The sequence below is a fragment of the Anopheles arabiensis genome, chromosome 2 (genome assembly GCF_016920715.1).
Source record: "Anopheles arabiensis isolate DONGOLA chromosome 2, AaraD3, whole genome shotgun sequence".
Classification (NCBI taxonomy): domain Eukaryota; kingdom Metazoa; phylum Arthropoda; class Insecta; order Diptera; family Culicidae; genus Anopheles; species Anopheles arabiensis.
Genome location: NC_053517.1, coordinates 52,236,074 through 52,259,728, shown reverse-complemented (window position 1 = coordinate 52,259,728; position 23,655 = coordinate 52,236,074). Strand labels below are relative to the sequence as shown.

At 43.3% G+C, this 23,655-nt stretch overlaps 2 protein-coding genes across 2 annotated transcripts; both read right to left on the bottom strand.

Annotated features, from left to right (window-relative positions):
• Nucleotides 1-29: 29 nt before the first annotated feature.
• On the bottom strand, nucleotides 30-13,026 carry LOC120893963 (protein glass-like). Its single transcript, XM_040296222.1, is given in 8 exon segments — nucleotides 30-1,238; nucleotides 1,364-2,268; nucleotides 2,270-2,739; nucleotides 2,742-2,845; nucleotides 2,935-3,057; nucleotides 5,533-5,666; nucleotides 9,493-9,623; nucleotides 11,948-13,026. Coding segments are annotated over 8 exon segments (1,980 nt in total). The 5' UTR covers nucleotides 11,988-13,026; the 3' UTR covers nucleotides 30-1,165.
• A 9,639-nt stretch (nucleotides 13,027-22,665) lies between these two features.
• On the bottom strand, nucleotides 22,666-23,297 carry LOC120897353 (ER membrane protein complex subunit 6). Its single transcript, XM_040302189.1, has 2 exons — nucleotides 23,046-23,297; nucleotides 22,666-22,983 (listed from the first exon to the last, which is right to left on the bottom strand). The coding sequence occupies exons 1-2, from the start codon at nucleotides 23,182-23,184 to the stop codon at nucleotides 22,775-22,777; spliced, it is 348 nt and encodes a 115-aa protein (XP_040158123.1). The 5' UTR covers nucleotides 23,185-23,297; the 3' UTR covers nucleotides 22,666-22,774.
• Nucleotides 23,298-23,655: the final 358 nt, after the last annotated feature.

The following is a 23,655-nucleotide window of genomic DNA, read 5'->3' as shown; positions in this document are numbered from 1 at the left end:
TTGTATTGAATTTAACAGCGTAGAATGGGTACGATTTGTACATGGTGGTTGTACACTTTTGTTTTATTTAATAATAATCTTTGTTGTAGAAATGTTACTTACATTTCTGCTTCTCCTCAATCTTAGTGCTTGCACGGATTTGTATGCACCTGTTAATCGAGCTACGATTACACGTGTAACTGCTGTTGTGGATGCATGATGCAGCGCATCTGTCTTTGAGTATTCTCGGAATGATGCAACAAAACAGACTTCAGAACTGAGCTTAGTTTCTAATTAAATGCTAAGTATAGTAAGTATGCGTTCTTTGTTCGTTTTTATTAATATTCCTACTTCCGTCTCCTGCCGCGTCCGAGAAGTGTCTGTGCCGTTTTGTATTTCAATATCAATCGTATTACAACGATATCATTTTAAGAGCAAAGCTGGGAATCGTCCTGATTTTTGTCAGTGCCTAACACTACACAGGCCTCCGGGTTGGATGACTAGATCTCACGGCGTTGGGTAGGGGGGGGGGTGTTTAAATTGCGAACAAAAGGCTTGTCACCATAGCAACCAATGATCGTACAACCAGAGTGTGGTTTCGCATTGGACTGTTTCGCGTTTGCCCTTAATTTGTTTCTCCTGTTCTAACGAAATCCAGTTAAAATATATTCACAAAATTATTCCTCCCGAACAACGTCAAGTTGTCCTCGTATTTAGTGCGCTGCTGCTGCTGCTGTTGGAAGTGGTGGTACTCCTCGAAGTAGGACAGCTGTGTTGCCGTCGGAAGTGACTTGAACGGATGTGCGGTGGTCGTGCCGGAACTGCTCTGGCTGGCAGCACTGGACACAGCCGAGCTGGCAGCAATCGAAGTGCAGGCGCGATTGTAGTGATGGTGATGGTGGTGGAAGGTGCCTGCATTTTGGTTGTAAAAGTACTGTGCTGCCGCTGCCGTGGCCGCCGCCGAGTGGGCGGCAAGATGGTGTCCCGTTGAAACGGATTCGGCGAGTTGGTGTTGCTGCTGCTGGTGCTGTTGCTGCTGCTGATAGTGCTGGTGCTGTTGCTGGTGCTGTTGCTGCTGGTATTGGTGATGCTGATAGGACTGGTACGGATGACGGTGGTAGTGTGCTGGCAGAAGACTGCCGTGACCGACGGACGATGCAGACGAAAGTTGCGACGTTTTTTGGTGTCAAGTAATCAGCGCTTGCCCGTTGTTGCCGTGAACGCGCATATGACGGTTCAGGTTGCCGGATTGTGAAAATCTAACGCAGAAGAAAAAGGGCAGAAAGGTGAGTGGATTTGTTCGAATTATGCTGTTGCGTTGCCTTCTACAGCTGCTCCTGTGGAAGGACAAACACACACATCAAGCTACTAGTGGGCCCCTTACCTTAGTAGACAAAGTTTGCATTGGTACGGTTTTTCGCCGCTGTGTATCCTCAGATGCTTCGTCAGCGTGGAACTGTCCGAGAACGCCTTCTTGCACGCCCGGCACCGGTACGGCCGTTCGCCAGAGTGCGTTCGCATGTGCGTCGTAACACTGGAGCTTTGTGAGAAGCGCCTATCACAAATGGGACACCGGAACGGTTTCTGGCCCGTGTGCGTGCGGACGTGTGCGGTCAGGTTGGCCGCCTGCGAGAAGCTCTTGTTGCAGTCCGGGCAACGGTACGGCCGTTCGCCCGAGTGTGTGCGCAGGTGCGTCTTGAGCGTGCTGGGCCTTGCGTACGTCTTGCCGCAGAGTCGGCAGAGATTTGGCTTGCTGTCACCGCCTGCCGCACCGTCACTGCCACTGCCACTGCCGTCCTCCTCTTCGTCGTCCTCGCCAATGGCCGCTGTCCGCTGGTCTACGGTGTCCGCAAAGCCCAGACCAAGCACACGGCTTTCGGCCTTCATCTTGAGGGCGGCCGCGAATCCCACGGCGGATGCCGCCGCCACAGCAACTGCCGCAGCCGAGGTGGTGGTTGTTGGCGGCGTGGACTGATGGTCCACGACGGTGCCAAAGTCGGGCGGGGTGGTGCTCTTTAGGTGGTGTGCAGTCGGCGTTGGGCGATACGGCCGCCGAACCCGACTGTGAGTGGTGATGGTGGTGGTGATGATGATGCTGCTGCTGCTGCTGTTGGTGCTGCTGGGGATGATGGTGAGCATGGTGTGCATGTTGGTAATACTGATGCTGCTGGAGCTGCTGTTGCTGATGCTGCTGCTGCTGCTGTTGCTGCTGTTGCTGAAGCGTTTGTTGCTGTTGCTGGTGCTGTTGGAGATGTTGCGCTTGCGCTTGCGGCAGAACCTGTTTCTGGGGAGTCATTGTGGAAGAGCTGCGTGACGAATCGTGCGCCAGCGGAGACAGCGAGCCTCCGGAGGGAGGCGGAGGGGGAGGCTGACTTTGCGGGCGAAAGTCCGCAGTAAAAGAGTAGGTCGTGCCGGGAGGGTACGGCACCGGGCTGAGCAGTGGCGGATAGAGCACGTTCACGGACGAGGCGGCATTCTGCGCTCCCCACTGCATCTGGGAGCACTGCATGGGGACGGACGCTTCCGCACCGTACCCGTGCATTGTCATGTTCATGCTGACGTTGACGCTCATGCTGGGATACATCGGGGGAGCGGAGTGTTGTGCGCAGGACGAGTCGTAATAGTTGGTGCTGTAGGGGCCACCCGTCTGCGATGGCATCTGGTTGTAGTGCGCATGCGATCCGTGCCCATGGTGACTGGCCGGCGACAGCAGCATCTGCGGATGGACGGTGTACGAGAGGGAGGCCTGCGGGTGGTAAAGCTCTGCCCCTGACCGATCGGTGGCGGGTCTGGGCTCTGCTTCAGAACGGCGTGCTTCAGCGACAGCAACACGTCCGCAACGTCATGCGTCGGTCGCTCCGGTCTACTGAGGTGAGAGGTAGGAGAGGGAGGTGGTATGTTGAGGTAAGTCCTCTTCGGTATGCACGGTAACGGAAAACGGGGACGATTACTCACTTGTAGGAAGCACCACAGGGAGAAAAGGGAAACAAGCTCGGTAGTGGATCGATGTCCAGCGGAGGCAGGCCGGGAAATGTGCTCATGTCCTCGCTCCAGTAGCTGCCAAGGTTGCTTTGTGAGCTGTTTGAGAGGAGAAAAAAAGGGTTGTGAAAATGACACAAAAGATGCTTGCACTCGTTACCTGCAACGTATTATATATTGTATATTGTATTATTAGTTAATTTGTCCCAATTAAATAGCTTAGCCAGAGGCGGATTAAGCAGTACGCAAACTAAGAGACCACGTGGGGCCTCAACCTAGGTCTCGAAGGGCTCCGAAGAAAAAAAAAACCCGCTCACAATTCAATATGCTTCTCAATCCTTCTCTAGTTTAGAATTCCTCATACAAACTCTCGCTCATCATAACGGCCTGCATTTGTGTGACCGCTTAGGGTCTCCATTCGTGGTAATAGGTCAATGAGCTAAGCAAAATAGTTGAAGTACTTCAGGGTGTGGAAAAAGGCATTACTCCAGGGCAGATGAAAGGAAAAGAAGACTGATTCTTAACCATTACCGGAAGTGTATCTGATCCAAAACACAAATTCCAAATCTGTAACCGCTCCTGAAACCATAACGATACTGGAACTGGTCTTGAAACCTCTCCAACCCGGGATATGATTCTCAACCCATTTCAGTCCTGGAACTGATTCCGAAATCATACCGAATATGTAACTGATTCTGAACCTCTATCGGCCTAAAGCTGGTCTTGATATCTGGCCTGGAACTGATACTCTTCCCATATCGGAATGAGAACAGGATCCTGAATCTACACTGGCTTTGGATCAAGTCGGAAATCCATATTAGTCCTGAAATTGTTATTTGAACCCATAAAATTACTGTACTTGATCCTCAACCCATGTCCCAACCCATACCGCTTCTATGATTAGTGCTTACTCTGTACTAATTCTTGGAACTGGTCCTGAACTCACACCGTTGCTCGAATTTATACATAACCCATACAGGTCCAGGAACTGATACTGGACCTGTAACGGTCCTGAGATAGATTTCCCACGCTTATCGGTCCTGTCACATATCTCCAATTCATATCGGTCCTTGAACTGATTCTGAATTATTCCTGTCCTGGAAGAGTTTCTGAACTGGTACTGGGACTGATGCTGCACCCATAACGATATTGGAAGTGATCTTGAACCCATGCCGAATCTGAAACAGATCGTAAATTCATGCCGGGATCTCCTTCTACTGTTTTGGCACTACAACCAACAACGGTACCTCTTGGGTACTAGTGGGCTTGGCTTACATTGACTTACTCACTGTCCATAGCAGGATAGTCAGTCTTACGGGCACGGTCCCCATTCGGGACTTGAACATATGACGGGCATTGAATTTGTTGTTAAATCGTATGAGTTGGCGATCATATCACCAGGCCGGCCTCGTTATCCTTTAGCAGAGTTTTTATGGTTTAATTTTTTTCATCGGGAAATCGGCATGATGCTGGCAGCAATGCGTCATCGTTTCTACCGGTTGTTATGACATGTTGTTTTCGCACTTAATTTAATCTGATTTAATTTGAACACCGCGGTTCGCCAGTGTTCTAGTCGAACGTACAGCGACGTGACCGGGGCAGGCCGCAAATTAAGCCCCATTCATGCCGTCCGAGGTTCGCATGCCGATCGGTTTACAGCTTCGCCAATGCATCTTCGAGGCGAGTAACTCGATAGCGCCTTCAGCCAAGGGCTCTCCACGCTTACCGAGTAATCCATGCAGCGGCATGGATGGACACAATTTGCTCACAGTGGGTCTCATTGGGAAGGAAAATAGACTCGCCCTTTCCTATGTGCGACGATTATTTCACACGCAAAACCACCAGCTACGGCAAGGAAAGTAGAGAAAATTGTCTCCGGTGAAGAGATAATTAAAATGAAATGCTATTCCTTTGACAGGAGTACATAATCCAATCTAGCGTGAGGTGAAGTTGAGCTGAACCGGGGGGAAATTCACACGGTTGCCGAGTGAATGCGAAAACTAGCGACCAGCCCCAGAATCGAATGTCCATTGTAAAACTGCCGATCGGTTGAAATAATTCCCGTTTGGAAGGGGTCCAGAGGGTCCGGAGTCGCCCATCCGTTGTTGGTGGGACATTCATTCACAGCGCAAGAAGCGTGCGGTTTACCAACTGAATGACATGTTTTATGCTGCCCATGCTTCTCCACCCAGCAACGCCCAACATGAAGCCTAGGTTGAGGCAACCTTCTCCATTCCGACCTCGCCGTCTCCCCAGTACAGTACGCAAGGCTGCGCAAAAGCTTCTAAAATTATTTTCCCGCCATTTTCTTCCTATTCGTCGTCAACTATTCTTTTCCAACTCCCAGCTGTTCCTGCTCCCCTTGCCACACCACAATCTCGGGTCCCTACCGGGTTTGCTGCGACGGTTTTGCATTGTGGTTTAAGTCTTTTTTTTTTGTGCGTATGTGCCTGCGCCTCAATGTTGCGCCTTTTTTTTGCGCTGCGCTGCCGAAACTGTGGACACTTTTGTCCCTCTTTGTGACTTTCGGGAGGCAGCTTTAGAGTTGACTTTCGTTTCGCATCAATGTTTTACCTCAGTACACCGCTGTGGTCGAGACAGTTTCCGCAGTCGCTGAAATCCGATCCGTGCAATCCCGCAAGGGGCAACGATGCTGTGTTCTCCTGACAGCTGGAACAGCCACTACCACCACAGGACGATGGACATTCCTAGAAAGACAGATGGCCACGGAGCGACGAGAGAAAAGGTGGGTGAGTATGTGGTGGTCAGTATGTTGACGTTACATTTATTATGATGCATGCAAAAAGTAGATAAAATAAAATAAAAAAGAGCCCGTGTGAATGTGTGCTCGCACACGGACCGTTATGAATGGATGGATGTTGGGCTTTGCCTTTTTTATGGTCTGCTGTGCTGATGTTTATTTAAATTAAACTTATTGCGTTGATAAAAGCCAGCCAGAGTGATCGGAAAAGCAATCGGTGTGTCGCGTTAACGTTTACTTGGAGTTAGTTAAGTTTAGTGAGCACACTGTACAATGCACTTTTTGCACGTTCACTTACACTTTCTTGACTCTTTGTTAAGGGATGAGAACTTAAAGGGATTGGATGCTACGGCACCCTTTTCGGACGGGCACATTGGAAATTGCTACTGGATTCCACACGAATTTTGTCTATAATAGGGGTCCGTAGAGTGCGATTTCCGTCACATTAAGTCCTCTTCCCGTACGAGAGGCACTCTATGGAGGTGCCCAAGCCATAACTTGTCAGATGTTTTACCATTTCACCAACGAGGTTTTGGATGTGTTGAGGCTTCAAATTCAACCAGGCTTCAATTCTCCAGAGCTTCAAATATTTTTTACGGTTGCTCACGTCGCTCTTTTCAACGTTTTGGTCCAGAATAGACTAAAAATTTTTAATAAGATTTAAGTCTGAGCTTCCAAGTGGCCATTCTAGTCGTATGGTACGCGATGCACCGAAGTAGGCAGTGGTTTTGTGAGCTTAGGATCGTTATCTTGTTGGAAAATAAAATTGTCTTGCAATCCAACTTTACTTGCCGATTCCCAGACCACGCAAAACATCCCCACACCATGATATTGGCACCTCCATGCTACACTGTTTTTTTTTTATCGGTCAGTTCCTCTCCGGGTTTTGCCCAAAATCGTGTTTCCCCCAAAGAACTCGAACTTGTTCTCATCACTCCAGAGAACTTGTAACAAACTGTGTGTTTGTTAATAGAACTGTCAGGCATACCAACTATAACATGGCCGCAGCACAATGGCCAAGATGCCGATCAAATATTGCAGCTATAGCACTCTAAGTGTTCAAAGTGCGATTTTGCTAAACAATCATAAACCGTTCTTTTCCTTTGCCTGTCACCAAATGGGTGGTAAAATAGCGGTATTGATGGTATTGCGTAAACGTTCCACTCGGGACACGTGGACACTTTCTAAATGAGCTTTGCCATCCATCCTGCCTCGACAACGGCCGACCTGTTCCACCCACTGTCGACTGCGCTACCAGTAGTAGTAGTTCAACGCGGAATAAACAGATTTATCCGTCGCCATGTTGTCGGTTATTATGGGTGGCCAATTCCGGCGGCATAGATATTCGCAAGCTCACAGCTTTTACGTACCACGGGCCGCGGTTCCAGGAACAAACGAGCACCGATTCAAAATATAATCTTATTAGGATCGTAAAAAAGGACATGCCGTCACGTGATGTGCTAGAGTTCCGTGACGTATCGGGGTGTTGGCGCTAGCAAAATAGGAACAAAATTAGCACACTGCCAGTACACTGTCGTATACTTGCACATTACGTTCTATGCAAGATGGCCACTGATGGCTGATCCAGACCGGTACTGTGGATGAGCTGCCGACGTAAAACGGTTTGATTTGCTTAAACCTGTAACTCAGTAAACATCGATCGGGGTAAGGCTGTTACCAGTGGCCAGCTTCGATTTAGGTACAATGTGTTCTCATGATGTAAGTAGCTGGTCGTTGTTTGCTTTTCCGTTTACCGATCTGTCTGTACGGTGACCACCACCGGTTACACAATATTTTGTTACAACACCATCGCGTGAATGTCTGTTTTAAGCCATTGGCATAACAGTCTTGTGATCAGCTTAGCAAAAGATGTACACGCTTGAAAGCAATGTACGATACTTTGTCTCCTTTTGGCAAAAGCAGCGATGACACCACAGTGAATTTCACACGCTTTTTCAGGTCAGCAAGAGCTGTACAACGAGGTACAATATTACTGCAATACCAGAAAACTTGTATTATCAAACCACATTTTTCATTTTTGCTCGTGTCCACTTGCTCGTGTACATACAAATGCTCATTTGATTTTATTTTCGGGAACTAAGCCTGCCATATTTACTTATAAGCTAGGGATTGATGTCCTGTTCATATGGCACAGTAATAAAACCTACGGAATTGTGTAATATTATTTCTATGAGTAGTTTTAAGGACTCAAAAGCCTGATATTTTGATTTTTGAATTATATTTTTGAAGGGCATATAATTTTTAGCCAGTTTAATTTATTCCGTTTGGTAAATAGGTACTTTTTTCCATGCACTACAATCATACACAAACCTTGGCTAAATAAAATCATTATCGACTGTGAGAACTTTAAATCGATCCTTGAGGAAAGATTCTTGTGAGATTTCATGGAACTTTGAATGAAACTTTTTCATTATAATATCATTTTTGCACTGCATTTAAATCAATACTTCATAAACTTTGTAATCCAAACTGAGAATGATCGCAACTATCCTCTAAATGCCGGTGCTTTTGTCTGTTATTCCAAACTCGTTGTTTTGAATACGTTCCCCACAACTCAAACAACTGTGTTTCTGTAGATCCCAATTTATTGATATGGTAAAATTTTATATTATTTCAATTTGTTTTCTCTAACATCATGGTAGATTTTGGTAGCCTATCATGCTTTAGATCAACTTCCTTCACTGTTGACCGTAATAAATAAAAATGACAATGTTTTTTCAAGATGGTAGTTTTTTGACGTTAACTACATTTTGCGAACAGTGTTTATTTATAATACATATAACACATGATAATAAGAAATGGTTTCTTCTAAACGATAACCATTTACTTCACTACAATTCAATCAAAGGAAAACTTAAGTAAAATTGTATCTGAATGCCAAGCAATGTTTTAACAATGTTTGGTTAAGTAGGACAGCTTTTCACAATGTAATGTATAAAACTACTAAAGGTGTTATTTTTTAGAAATCAATTATTCGTTGAAACTGATTTTAGTTAATTGTATTGTACGTGCTATCACGAAGAAACTTAAGAAAAAAAAAACGCAAAACTCTACTAGTACTGAAACAACACATCTCATCCATAAGATAACGACATCATTTCCGAAAAGATTACAAAAAATATGAAAATATTTATTATACACTAAACATTTTTTTCATGGAAGAACTTATGCACAACGTACTGTTACGCTACACTACACTACCCACAAAACCAATTCTGCAAATTATACTAAAAACCCACACACTTGTTTGATCTTCATATAGCACCAATCGTTTTATCTTTCGCAACCAACCAGTGCAATGCGCAAAGTTTCACTTTCCAAACTGGGAAACACTTTACGAATAATTAAAATCAACTTGCAAATTGTTTCTAATGCTCACAAACACACACACACACTATGGCGCTGAGTAATGATAGTAACCGAGACGCCGTTACACGACGCGTGACGATGAACCACAACCGAAGAACTAAACCGGAGTTATGGTTCACAAAAAGTAATGCTGAGATTCGTCACAATAAATGTGAAATTTCAGATATTACAAATCGGGTGAATAATGCAAAAGTGAGAACAGCTTTTTCCTACTGTGCAGAGCTATGCGCGTAAAGAAGATAGACGAAGAAACTCATTTCGGTCGGCGGTATGTTACAGCGAGCATTACATCGAGCATTGCAATTCGTTCGCGGTGTCCTGCGCGATTCAGATGCTGCGAAGAAAACCAAAAAACTCTCACACACACGAGCATTTGGACTCACCTGTGGACTGTCGAGGGGCATCCCGAAGAGGGGATTGTTCGGGACATAGCCCGTTTCCGGCTCCATGGGAGTACTATCCGTACTCCCACATGATATATACATGGCTCCACCTTCGTGTATTTGATTGAACTCTGCAAATATAGGCAAAAAGGCGAAAGTAAAATCATTAAATTACAGCACACACTCTATCGGCGGTGCTTAACAACAGGAACCATTTCAGCAGGATCTGGCAGCATTTTGAAGTTCAAGCATTAGCATGTTGGGGCGTGGGTTGCAGGGATTCGTGATGCTTCTGGATTGGTAAAGTGTCGTTCGGTGTTACATCGAAACTCTTCTTTGTTTAATATGTTTAATGTTACTGTGTATTTGAGATGTGCAAACATATTTTTCCTCTTGCGAATTTGCTTGTTACGTACAAGCATTTCATTTGATTAGAACTCTTACACATGCCTTGATAATAACAAATCAAATTTTGAATCAAACAAAAAATATACTGATTGTTGTACGATTGTTAAGAAGTTATGCTAGCCATAAACGAGGTAATTATTAATTGTGCAATAATAAACGCAAATTTACCCTGTTGGAATTTAATTCGTGAATGTCTGCCGACCGGTGCAGGTCACGGCGGGTGTACGGCAAGCTTATTTTTGCAGTGTACACCTCAATCGAACACGCCCCTTTCGGCGGAAAAGGGGGCGTAACTTGCACAAATAGAGCGCTGGGAATTATCTGTTTCCGTTTGGTGTTGGATTGCTTAACATTTAATTGATCATTTGGGCTGAAAGTACCGAAACTGGCCTGCCAGAACAAAACAATTCAAACCATTCCCTACTTATTTTATTAAAATTGATTTCATTCACTTACTTTACAATCTTTAAATGTGTTAAAATCCTGTACTGTTTGGGTTGGATAACAGGTTTTATGCTATTCCTCTCAATTCTTTAAGCATATTTGTTGATATGTATGTATCACAAGTTCTTGGACTAATTACATAAATTATGAATGAACTAGCGAAATTAAATTGAATTGATTAAATATGAAGGATTTTATCGTTATTGATCTGCAAAAAATGTCCACTATCTAATCAGCTTCTATGATCGAGTGTTTAGGTTTAACAAAATTAGTAAGATAAATAGGTGTTTAAATTTTTGTAATCCAAAGCTAACTAGAACATCTCTAATATGGTTGCTCGAGACAGCGTATCTAATTCAAGCTTATTGCTCTCATATTCAGGTATCGTTTTTCGATTATATTTACAGTATATTTCATTGTAATTAACTTTTACCCACATAAACTTTGCCTTTTTACTTTCTTATTCAGTAATAACACACGGTTTTATTATTTATTTGCAACACACAACACATTTACTACGCTTACTATCGTTTTTTCAACATCCGCTAATTCTATGCAATTGGCAAAATATTTCATTATACCTGCAGTTTTCTGTCTATCGTAATTCAAAAAAGCTTTGACAATTAGCCCTTAAAATGTTATCACTTTTATCTTCCTTTTCTTCGCTTAATTTGCTTATATTGTTCTTATACTGTCTAATCTAGTTTTTTACCAACTGCCGACAATTTTCGCTGGTTGCTAAATTCCTCCTATACAGTGCATCTGTGCTCGATATCTTTACACGAAAGAAATAGTAATATGAGATTCTATGCTTGGCTAACATTTTTTTTGTTTTTGTTGTGAATATTGTCTAGGAGCGTTTTAAACCTCTTTTCTAGGCGACACCGTTTTACCAGGGGATACTTTAGATAAGTTTGGGACACTTTCTTGAATTTTTCTGCATGAAATGAACTTTATACGAAGGGAATTAAACTCTACAGCACCATATTTGGAGTGTCATATTGTAAACTCCTATTGCAGTCATAACAATATCATTTTCCTTTCCAAGGGAGGGTTTTCCAAGAGTTCTCATAGCTGTGGGACAATTTATTAACTCCTTCTTTATTAACTATTTTTATTGACGGGAAATGAACTTAATGTAATGGGAATTGGACTCTCTAGCACCCTTGTTGGACAAATCCTATAGGAAATTCCAAGGAACCTGTTCAAAAGGTGTGCCATAGAGTCTAATTTCCAATACATGAATTTCACTTCCCATAGGAAAGAGTCAAAGAAGTGTCCCACAACTATGAGAACCACTGGAAACCCCTGTAAGCTCCCGTCATAACAAGAAGAGATCAAGAAAATGTCCCTAAATTAAGAGAACCAAAATTATGAATTATGTCCCAAAATTATTATATTATTTAGGCTTTTCGATACTGGATTGACTCATAACGTTTGTACACATGACATTCAGCCTCTTATTATGCCATACTAGCAGAAGTCGGAGTTTATTAACATTGATTTCTTCTTTAAATCAATGTTTAGTCTATGTATCTAGTGTATCAATTATGTATGGATATGTTGAAAACACTAATGCTCATTAATCCAAAGCAATACTAACCCAGAGTGAACGCGTTACTGTGCTCTTCCGTGTGAACCATCCAAAACGCACGAGTACTAGTGAGCCACCGCAAACCACACAAACAAATAACTTAACTACTCAAACAAGAAACAACACAAAATGGAATGGCATTCAGTCGCTCCTTCTTAACATAGACAGCATATTTAATGCGCAAAACGAACATGCGAGAAATCAGCTTAATCCAGCAAATAGCACCACCCATAAACCACGTACACATCGGAAGTCAACCGACCAGTAAGTATCATAATTCACTCGCTTTCACTTCCATTAATCGATCAGCGGATCGCATCCTGTACAATTGTAATGCTCCACCGTACGAAGGCACCTGGGGTTCCGCAAACACTTTGCGATCACTTGTATAGCTATAGCTTCCTGTTTGCACCGATTGCACTTGCACCACATGCACTCTCCGCTGCACTTTGGCGTAGATCGGACAGTAACATGTCAGTGTGCCGCTTTGATCGCTGTACCTTCGCATCAAGGGCATGGTGTTAGAGGGTACGGTGGCGAATGCCGCTTATTCCATTTGCTTCCGATTTGCCCTTGCACATCATTGCATATTTCGCAAACGAATTAAACACTTGTTCCAAAACACAACACCAGGCAGAGTTAACACTGACGCAACCAAAAATCGATATAGTAGAAGCACGAACGCAGGTGAAAGGGTTTCAGGGAAGGTGTGGAAGGATAGGATAAAAACACAGTCAAACGCAAAGTGCCTAAGAAGACGGTCGACGACACCGACGAATACGTCGATACTCTCGGAAGGACGGTACGGTAAGGACTGAAGGACGGTTTCGTACGATGAGCTGTTGGAAAACTTTCCGAAAACTATCCCCTTGCAACCGGACGGACACAACACCACATTGGCCCTTTCCAACCCCTCCTTTGGCATCGCTCCTTTGACAGACACACCAACACACGCCGCTTCGATCGGATAGGCTGGTCGAGCGCTGTTCGATTCTTCCCTTCTTCCCTGTATCGTCGCTGACGAAACAGCGGAACGAAAAGAGCGAAATACGAGGCAGGAAACAGCGTGGTCGGATCCCTTCCATCCGCCAGCCAACCAACCAACGAACGAATGAACGAAAGAGCGGTGCATGCATGAACAGGAACTTCTCTTCACATTGTAGTGTCCAACTATAGCATAAGACTGCAAGTAACAGGGACACACTAAAACCACACGAGCAAACACTGCCACCTCCATTTTATTCCAGCCGGCCAACAGCAACGACACGACCACGACCACGACATGACGCTGTTAGGACCAACCGGCAGCAGATTCGATGCAGCTAGCATAAATGTGACGAATGCGACAGGGTGAGGTAGAAGGGAGGGGGGAGGAGGAGGAGGGGTTCTATGTTACACGATATGCAAACAGTGACAGTGGGGATTATGAGGGGAAAGGAGAGAGAGAAATGGTAATGTGGAGTTAGTTTGCGTGCTGGGGCTGTCTTCACTCTGTCCTTTGTAGTGGTGATGGTTGTTTTTGTAAGCTGAATACTGCCAATGATGTGACCAGCCTGCGCCATTGGTACAGTACGTACCGATTTTTTTGTAAAACTTCCAATACCATTCCAAATAATATTCAAAAGATCATATTAAGGATCGCTCTAAATTTCGTTCCTATGAAAAGTCTCTCCAAACATCAGTTCTCTATATGAAACTGCATTGTTAGCACTTTTTCAATAAATTTTATCAATATCCTTCCGTTTCCTCACAATCATGCAGGTTTAATTATCGGAGAACGACAAGAATGGTTATTCACCCTTTTAATGTAGGAATGAGTTTAAAGAATGCACTGAAATAAATTATCCAAATCATCTTCAATCTTACATAACCATGAATTATGGGGCATATATTTTGATTTATTGTAAACATCATTTTAATCCATTTAGATATTGACGATATTTCTCAGTTTTTTAAACTCGAATATGCTATAGAATAAACATGTTGGTGGTAAATCCTAAAAATTGCCTTCTAATAAAATGTGAAAATGAAAGATCTTTCAACCTACTCTACCTCATGTGATATTTGTCAATGATCGTTCATCAAAAATAAAAAATACACTCAAATTAATTCAATATATTTATTCTAGATATAAAGTAGAAGGACATATTGCAAACGGCAAAGTTGCTAGTTTTGTGTACAGAAGACAACAACGACATAAATTGCTTGATAAGAATTTTTGAACGTTACTGTATTCATCGCTTTCGTCACTTTCTACCCTTTACATCTCTATCCAGTTCTACTGTTTGATTGTACTTCTGTTTATATAAACTTCAAACCTTTTTGCTCATCATTCTGCTCATTACCCAGGGATCGATAACTTATTTGATCCTTCCAAGCGAATGGCTTGCTACCTCCTCGTAGGCACCTGATGATACTGGATGATCACCAAACTGGATGAATTTGATACTTATTTTCTTGCATTTTGCTTTTTCGATTTACTTCTTAAAGTGTTTCCTTTCGATCGGGTAAAGCCCTCACGAACTCGGACCACGAAAGCACACGAAATATGTCCTTTGCCGGCAGTCTTGTATCCGCAGGAAGTCCTCTACATTGTAACAGGAACTTCCTGTGACATTTCGTTGCTGCTGTATCCAAAACGATCGAATTAATGTCTATCACACTATCAAAGAAAAGGATTTGGAAGATATCATGACTCTAGAGAGAAACTATCATCTTACAATTGTTTCCTTGTTTCGTTCTGTGCTACATTGTGCTTGACAAGCTTTATCATCGATTGATGTAAGCTGATGAAGTAGCACCAAGTAAAATATGTTATCAGCACATGAGGCTTGTACTATCAGCTAAAGAAAAAGGTTTCAATGGTTTTGATAATTGTGTTAAAACAAGTATCTCAAAATTAACGACGAATTGGTATTTTTTTCTTTCGCTCCTTTTTGATCTGGAGTTTTTTCCCGTTATGTTTCTACGCTTTCCTCGATATCGAGTGACAGAAAGCGCCCCCGTATTCTCGAACGAAACAGGATACTTGCATCAATGCCTGATCTCGTCAAGATGCTGCTGACATGCGGAACAACTCGGGCGCTTTCTTCAGCGTCAGACAGTGAGCGGGCACGGCGTCAGGTTGTTTCTTGTACGTCCACACGGCACTACGGTGACGCAAACCTTCATCCTCACAGGAAGAACAAAGTTCCGTGAAGTCCGCGTCCTCTGCGATATACAGTCAAGTCTGTGCACTCCTTCCCTTTCCAACGGCTGACCCTCCATCGTTCCGGAGGACTTGTCCAGTCCTTTCCCCCTTGCTATCGAACGGCTGTGCCTGATCGCCTGAACGTCCACAGCAAACGGTGGATCAACAAAAACGTAATGTTCAATCGAGCGTCACGATCCCGGCAATGAAAGGAAAAGCGGTGATCCACCTTTGCTCGGCATGGTATTTTACTTCGCCGTTTGCCGTTGATCGTTCGTCCCATGTTTGGGGTGCTATTGTGTAAGACGAGACGCGAGAGAAAATGCTGTGCTGCCGGGCGAGATTGACCGGGCAGCAGAAAAGGGGTTAACCGAAAGAGCTGGAGGTCAATCTATCCCGATCGCAGTCTGGAGCTGATGGACGGATCCGAGAAATGAAGGTCTCCGTCGTTGCGAAGGTCTTGCGCAGGCTCATCCTCTTCCCGGCTGTGGATGGAAGGATAGGTCAATCATCTTTCAGGCTACCATCAGTTCCTTCTGTTTCGCACCAGACTGGGTGGTCGTACGCGTCAAACTGTTGTCCCCCTCCCCTCTGCTCTGCAGTCGCATCCTTTGCCGATCAATCTCATTCACCGGTTGCTTTCCGCATCTCCGTCATACTGGGGTTCAATTTTTCGTGAGCCATGTTGGACACATGCAAATTAAGGGAACAAAAAGGACTGTAGTGCGGGTAAGGCACATAAAGCAGGGTAAATTCATTGATGAAATTGTGATCGTACTCGGTTGATCTGCTGGGTGAGTTGAACACGGTTGTATACTGGACCTGGAGAAGTGGAATGTTGTATGTATATGTGTGTGTATGTGAGCGTGAAAGGTACCTTAGTGTTGTCATATAGTACAAATACAAGATGCACATGGTGCCGTATTTGTCACTGCGAACAACTGTGCATTTTTCATTTACTTTGGTAGTCAACGGTGACAGTCGGTGGGCAGTTTGAATAGTGGATAATACTGCATGTAGAAAATACCGAATTTGTTTTAATTCTATGTAATATCTAAATATCAAAGACACTTTATTAGGTAGCGTACTACCGAAATCACAAAGAGACCTCAAAGAGATATAAAGAGAGAGAGAGAGAGAGAGAGAGAGAGAGAGAGAGAGAGATAGGGATAGAGAGAGAGATATAGGGATAGAGAGAGAGAGAGAGAGAGAGAGAGAGAGAGAGAGAGAGAGAGAGTTGTCTCTAGCTACAATTTCCTTAAATCTATGCGAACAAACGCATCCAGTACGCAGCCTTTGTCGAAAACTGACACTGGGAATTAAAACTATAACCTAATTCTTCGCTGTAATTGTAACATAACATTTAAACTCTTTTGTGGTTCGTAATTATTTTACTCATATGATTGAGTGACTTGGCTACACAATGTAATACAATGGAACCCCTCATAATGAGTACCCTTTAGATATCAGCTCAAATTTTAACGAGTAAAATCTCGCATAACGAGCATCATTCGATCATATGCGTTCGGGATACATGTTTTGGGAGTAGATGTTAAATCATGAAGCAGTATTTCTTTAATTTTGATTATCACTCAGGCAAATGAAAATTTCGATACTATGCATTGTTTAGTAAAAATCTTTCGCCAACAGGAGAAGTGTGGTATAATTGAATGAGGCACAAATGTGTGGTATTTGACGAGTGTTTCTTGCACGCTTTTCTGTATCCACTAGCTCGTGAAGGAGATAATTTTCCCTGCCAATTACTGTCAGCTGGAGGTATTTCCTATGACTACATTTATAGGCGCGGGGCCACAGGAGTGGCAAAACACAAATTCGTCAAAATGTGAGCTTTTTTCACATTTTGAGTTTCTGTCAATATATTTAATCTGGAGCAGCCAGGAAATGAAGTTCACAAAAATTGCCAAAATTTGACGTTCGCGAAAAAGCGTAAATAACCAGCTATTTAGCGCAGTTGTGATCCATTGCTATGTAAATATTGGTAAAACGTATGTTTCTAATTGATTTATGTTTCTGTTTAGTACTTCATAAACTGAATATGGATCGATATTCAGAGGTTTGAGTTGTGTGTAATTCATGCAGTGGCGATTTTAACGGTAAGCAAAATATGCAATAGCGGGGGTCCCGTCGATGAGGGGCCCTGCGTATCTCTAGTCCAGCATCTATAACAGTTGTTGTGTTAACCCCGTCCCCTCCTCTCCACGTTTAAAAAGTAAACTATAAATAATTTACTGATAATAAAAAAACGAAATAGTAAAAACATTTTTTTCAAACACTTTGGTAATGGAATTAAACTTAGGTCAATGTACAATTTATTGAATTTGATATTTAAATAATGATTCAATAATCTTTTGCAACCAAATGCTATTTTTTTACATTGCACGGTTTCGGCACCCCTAACAAAATGGCGTGGCACAAGAATGCGACAGCAAATTGATTATACTCCCTAGCTTATATGGTCCCTTTTCCAACTTTTCCATCGCAAATTTCCCCCATTTAACCAGATAGAGGGGAGACTAACACCCACCCACACACACACATACACTTACGCTACTTCGTTTATCATCTTGCCGTACAGCAAGCGGTCGCATCAAAGACGCCATTGTGTTTTTAGGTTGCGTGCGTCTCCTCCTGTTGTTTTGCTTTTCTTATTCACCCTGGCGCGTGGGTTTCCCGCAGAAATCAATGAATGGTACGGGGGAGCGCGTGGAGCGCGTGAGGGAGGGGGCGGCTGTTGGCGGGGCGGGCGTTGTTGGTGTAAATTGAAATGAAAATGAAGCCCCACAAATGTAACGCCACGACCGGCGACTGGCAGTTATGCAGTAGGCTGCGAAAGGCGATAGAGCAGCGTTTTCGTTCTTTTTGGTTCTTTCTGGTTCTATTGCATTACGCGAACTGCTGTTCGGCAATACGCGCTATACGTTCATTGTGAGTAGTTATGAAATTTCTTTTCATTTCTTCAAAACAGTGTTTTGTCTTCAGAGCCCGGTCTTTCGTTGGCCAATGAAGAAAGAATCAATAGTACCTGGGCATAATGTAGTGGTGATATAGCTGCACTAGTATTAGCAAAGCACTTGACGCGATGAAAGCCTTCGATGGTTACCATGGTACTAAATTTCATCCCTGTTCTCGGGACTGTTAATTATAAGCATATGGCATGCAACATCTTCGATGTTGGAGAACTGCTTCAATAGTCAAATTCCGAATTCTATAGATGTTGGATCTACAAAATTTCCAAATCATCTGTGCTGCGTTTCAAAACTGAATGCAGGGCATACAAATTCACCGGAACCGGGTGAATTACCGGCGGTATTGATTGTTGAAGCCTTAAAACTGGTCACATGATTCAGTAGCGACAGCAATACGTGTCCTCTTCCTTGCACCAATCTTCGTGGATGGGTACTTTCGGAGCTGACCAATTCTGGATGCAGCTAATGGTCGTATACTCTCGACTATTGCATGTAATAATAATAGCTCGAGCCAAACTGCGACTCATAAGTGAAGCGGAGTATAATCAGATGATAGCTTTTTAATGTTTTTTATGCATATTTCATTCAATAGACTTGTTTTTTACTGAACGATACCTATCATCATTAAGTTCCAATTGTGATTCCTAAAACAAACATGGATATTTCCTACTCTTATGCTATTATGGAACTGTTATTGGCTAAAACAGACATTTTTTTATCACTTCAAGGTAGTCTGTAACGTGTCAATGTTTTTTTTGTTCATGAAACTCAGATTATCACGTCAAATGTGGCACATACGTGCATGTGATTACAAATGTACCACCAATTGTTCGACTTCGAATAAAGCTGTGTTTGTGAACTTTGGCGCAATCTTAAAATTTCTGAACATTTATTCTGCTTTGAAACGTTATCTATCAAAAGGTGGCAAAATTTTAAGTTCGTCTTGAGAACTGGCTATAGCATGTCCCGAGTAAGGCTCTAAACCTGTCCAAGTGGCCCTTCCATCCCTCTGAGAAGGAAATGTCACCCAGCCAGTTAATAGCCTTACTGTTAGATGTTCAAATTATTGTAATTTCTAAAGTCTTCAAAACACTTATTTTAAGCTAGGTGGCCTAACTGCACCCTGGAAAAGCAATTCAAACCACTGTACCAGCCTCTCCCATTCTCCCACCCCCTATCGGTTGAAGATTATCGTGTTTCATTTATTAAAATATCGTCTCACCCAATGATAACATTTCCGCTCCGGTCCTTGAAATCGTACAAAGCAACTCGTTCCGTCAGGATATTGCGGAGCGGACTGCTGTAAATCGGTCGGAAGACGGAAATCGAACCCGCAGAACCCCCCCTGGTACCACAACACCGGGGTCAACCGTCGATCGTGTGCGATCAAAACAAGTGACTGCTGGTCGGCGGACAGCCGTGGCGAAGAAGAGTCGTGGACATCGATACTTTCAGCGCGCACACAACACAAGGCGGTAAAACAGCCGTTTGTGCTGGCTTTATTGTTTCAACTGCTGCCGCGGCTGTTGCTGTCACTTTTCGACTTTACCGGGAACCTTTCCTTCCAGCATTAAACACGAAGGGATTTATTTTACTTCACGTCGCTGGAAAAATGACCCACTCATCCACCTTCCGCCACGGGACGGAACTGGAACGCACTAGGGTCCTCCCTCTCTGCTTCGGTACTGTTCGTGTAGCGCATCTTGTAATCGATACTTTAGAATTTGATTGGACGTGAGATCCTGCCACGTATCCGAGGAGGATTAATTTCGGTGCCTATTCCATGGTTGATAGGATAGGGTTTTGGGTGCGCTAAAATATGTGTATTAATGAACTAGTACGAAAGGGGTAAAAGTATCCATCCTGACGACTTAACGCTCGGGGAAAGCGCATGGGAAACAAAACAGTAATAGAAGTTTTGCTAAAAATATGTTATTAGATTTAGCACAATGCAAAATAGGCACTTTGCTTTGCTTGAATGAACTACCACGGCAAGGAGTGCAAATTGACCAACATCAAACAAAACACTTGCGTCAGCTCGCAACAGCTATACACTATATTATTACGTTTACTTTTCACACACTCTCCTTCCCAGCCGGAAGGCAGCGTAGCAGCGTAGGGTTTGTTTCCCGTGCCAGTTAACCGCACAAACCCCTGCCGAGCTGCGGCTAGCTGATTTGTTTCCTCGATCTATTTCCGCTTAATCATTTGTTTACTCAGTGCGCTGGGCGTATAATAACCGGTGGGCGCCTCCTAATCCACCCGGACATATTGTTCCGGCCGCGAACGTTTGTGGTTTTCTCCTGCCGGGTGGGTCGTCCGCTCTGGTGCGCTCTGCGGTACAATCGTGGTCGTCAAGGGAAATCCCCTCTCTCTCCGTGCTTAAATCCAGTCCAAGCGGGCGATGAAAAGTGATTCAATCAATCAAACGACAAAACGATGACGATAGGGGTGGGTATTTGCGCGAAGGGTGACGACACGAGGGACAAGATAGTGCTTAGCGCGCATCCTTTCCTATGAAGGGTGGTGAGAGGTGTACCTGCAATTGGTTCATGATCATGATTTCCTTCCCGGTGGCGGCAATTCGACTTCCGCCTCGATGCTTATCGATCGGATAGCATACACACGTGTTGTTGAGAAGATGTAATAATAGCGATTAGCTGTGTTGAATATGTTTCGTAGTGTCCGGGGCGGGAGATACCACCATGAGAGAGAGAGAGAGAGAGAGAGAGAGAGAGAGAGAGAGAGTACGTAAAAACTTATAAAATAGATAAAGTCATCAGATTGTTCATTGGCTGGTAGTGGGACGGGTAAATTGATAGATGTAGATCGGGACGAAACAAAGACGACATTCATTGCGCCAAGGTTTTGGCAACAGACAAATCTTAGGAGATGCGATGGGAAATGTAAATAATATGGCTTGCCAACGCGCCGTGTGCCGGACTTGTACATCAATCAGTGGTCGCGAGTAATTCTGATGATGGGGATGATAAGTTAATTTGATTGAAATCACTGTTATTTGATATACTGGCATACTTGAAGCCGCGATTAAGGATGAGAAATAGTATGTGATAATTTGGAGCAGCCTTTCTGGTGTATTTGATGACCTCACAGGTGGGCACTCCACGGTACAGCAGAAACGGTACGATTCCAATCAGGGGCAGTACCGTTCTCGACAGCTAAGACTGTCTATTCATATTATGTAGCTGGTATTATAGGCCAGCGTTAACTTAGGTCGTTACGCTACGAAGAATTATATGTAATCCATATTTGGTTGTATCCTTATTTCTTAATCTGTCGCTCTATTTGTCTTAATCTTGTTCTCTTTTCAACAAGTTTCAACTGTAAACGGCGGAAGGCGAGGCGGATTGTCGGAATACCGCCTCTGACATTGTACTAGTTTGTGAGTATTTTCCAATCCATTTCAATTTTGTCGTAATTCCTTTATTTGGGATACCGGTTATACTACAAAACAGAACCAATTATATGGTTTAATATTTTTTTTTATTTAGTTTCTCATCATTAATTGACAAACACTATTACGAATACTAACACTAAATGTTTCTTTTTATTAAAACATTATTGTGGTTTGATGTGCAACGTCAATGACATTAGTCACTCTATAACACCGGTTTTTTGCTACTTACTGCAATAGTTCTAGAAAATAGAATATTAGAAATATTACACTGTTTACTGAAGGACTATCGGCAACGGGTAAACCAACCATGATAGTCATTACCAAGCCCAGCAATAACTAAGGCCGACCGAGTTTGTAGTCTATCTCACAGTTGCGCCAAGTAAAAATAGAAGAAAAAAATCTTATTTTTTGCGTACTACTAGTTAATATGACCCGGTCTCGTAGTCGTTAACTCGTACGACTTAACAACATGCCTGTCATGGGTTCAAGCCGCAAATAGACCGTGCCGCCATATGTAGGACTTGACTATCCTGTCTGACTGACAACGGCTGTTGAGCCAAACTAAGAAGAGGAAGAAGTTAATATGACCAGGTTACACAAGTTACAAGGCCAGAGTTGGTCGGTGGATATTCAATTGGTATTTTTGTTTTTAAATACAGATTGCTGTAACTGATTTTGTGAATGGGTGATTGTGTCATATTTGCCATAATATGTTTGTTTCTCAATTCTCTGTAAAAAGCCTACGAGAGAACATTGGTTTTTAATTTAATCGTACCGATACCCGTGTATACCATCCGTAGAGTAGAAAGTGAAAATTTGTCCGTTGAGACCACGGTTACTTGTGATTAAATGTAACATAATTAATGTTTTCGACAAAATTATGCATAAAATTTCTATTCAAGTTTTGCAGTTCCCACTATCTGTTTCATGTTTCAAGCAGTTGTGATATCCATAAGTACATTTCAATTCCACCCTTAGCATTATTATACATGAAAAGGAAGCCACCTGAACATGGCCATTACGGCAGGAGGACTCGTGTTCATCTCGCTTCCTATTCTGAATGCAGCGCTAAGCTCATGTGTAAACACAGGTGAACAAGTTCTTTCCCCTCATTCATGCGGTAAACATTAGCTGTTGATAAAAGATGGTACGTGTATTTGGAATCGAAACAATAATTTACCAAAGTATTAGCCTAGTGTTAGGTTTGCTCTGTGATCTGTGTCCCACACTTGTGGCCTCTCTCAATACACGTGCACCATACCGTACAAGAACGTCCAGAACAGCACGTAGGTGCATAGGCCGCTCAGAAAACCATGGGTAAGCAGGCTTTTCCGGCTGATGAAATACTTCTGCCAATTGGAGCCGGATTTCAGTAGCAGCATCTGCCAGAGGCAAAGGACTGCTAGCACGTAGAAGAGAAACCCTAGCACACCGGTCAGTCCAAGCACACCTGTGGTAAAGGAAGAAGAGGATGAAAGAGCCACCCACCAGACTAATTCGACATTGCAATACCTGCGGTGCTGCCCGACAATGCAGCCATCGAGGTTCGACAGTATTCCACTGCAGATGCATTGTTCCGTATTGCGGTATCACTGTATGCAATAATTTCTCCGGTTTTGGTTTCCCTAGTTTTCACGCGTGTAGTTGACATGATTGACCAATTTTCATCCACAGAATTTTAATTTACACTATGAATGTTTTGATTTGGAAAACACCACGGGCAGCCACCGGATCGTTCGGCAGGTCATATCACTGACGATTTTTGACATGTGCAGATAGACGTCCAGTTCTCGTTTTGACGTTTTAATTTGAAAACCCAAGCAACAATCTCTCGACTCACAAAACCAGCCTCAAGTTCCCACGCTGGGTTTTGTTTGAACCATGAACCAAAAAAGCATTTGACAGCACGTCCGATAAAATCACATGCGATGGAGCACAAACACGGCCCTAATAAGCTTATTAGACGATGGAAAGCTGTGCCACATACGTTTTGTATGTTTCTGTCGTATACCAATTGACAGATAACTAATGGTCTGAAAATAGGAATTCGAGTTGCTCATTTCCAATCTGCTCCGGAGAGAATTTTTCTGTAAATGTCTATATAAGTACAGTGGAGTGACGT

What these genes read in the sequence shown, in the direction of transcription:
- LOC120897353 (XM_040302189.1), bottom strand. Translation starts at nt 23,184, where the DNA reads ATGTCAACTACACGCGTGAAAACTAGGGAAACCAAAACCGGAGAAATT. An exon ending in ATTGTCGGGCAGCACCGCAG is followed by an intron (nt 22,984 to 23,045) that starts GTATTGCAATGT and finishes CCTTTACCACAG; the next exon opens with GTGTGCTTGGACTGACCGGT.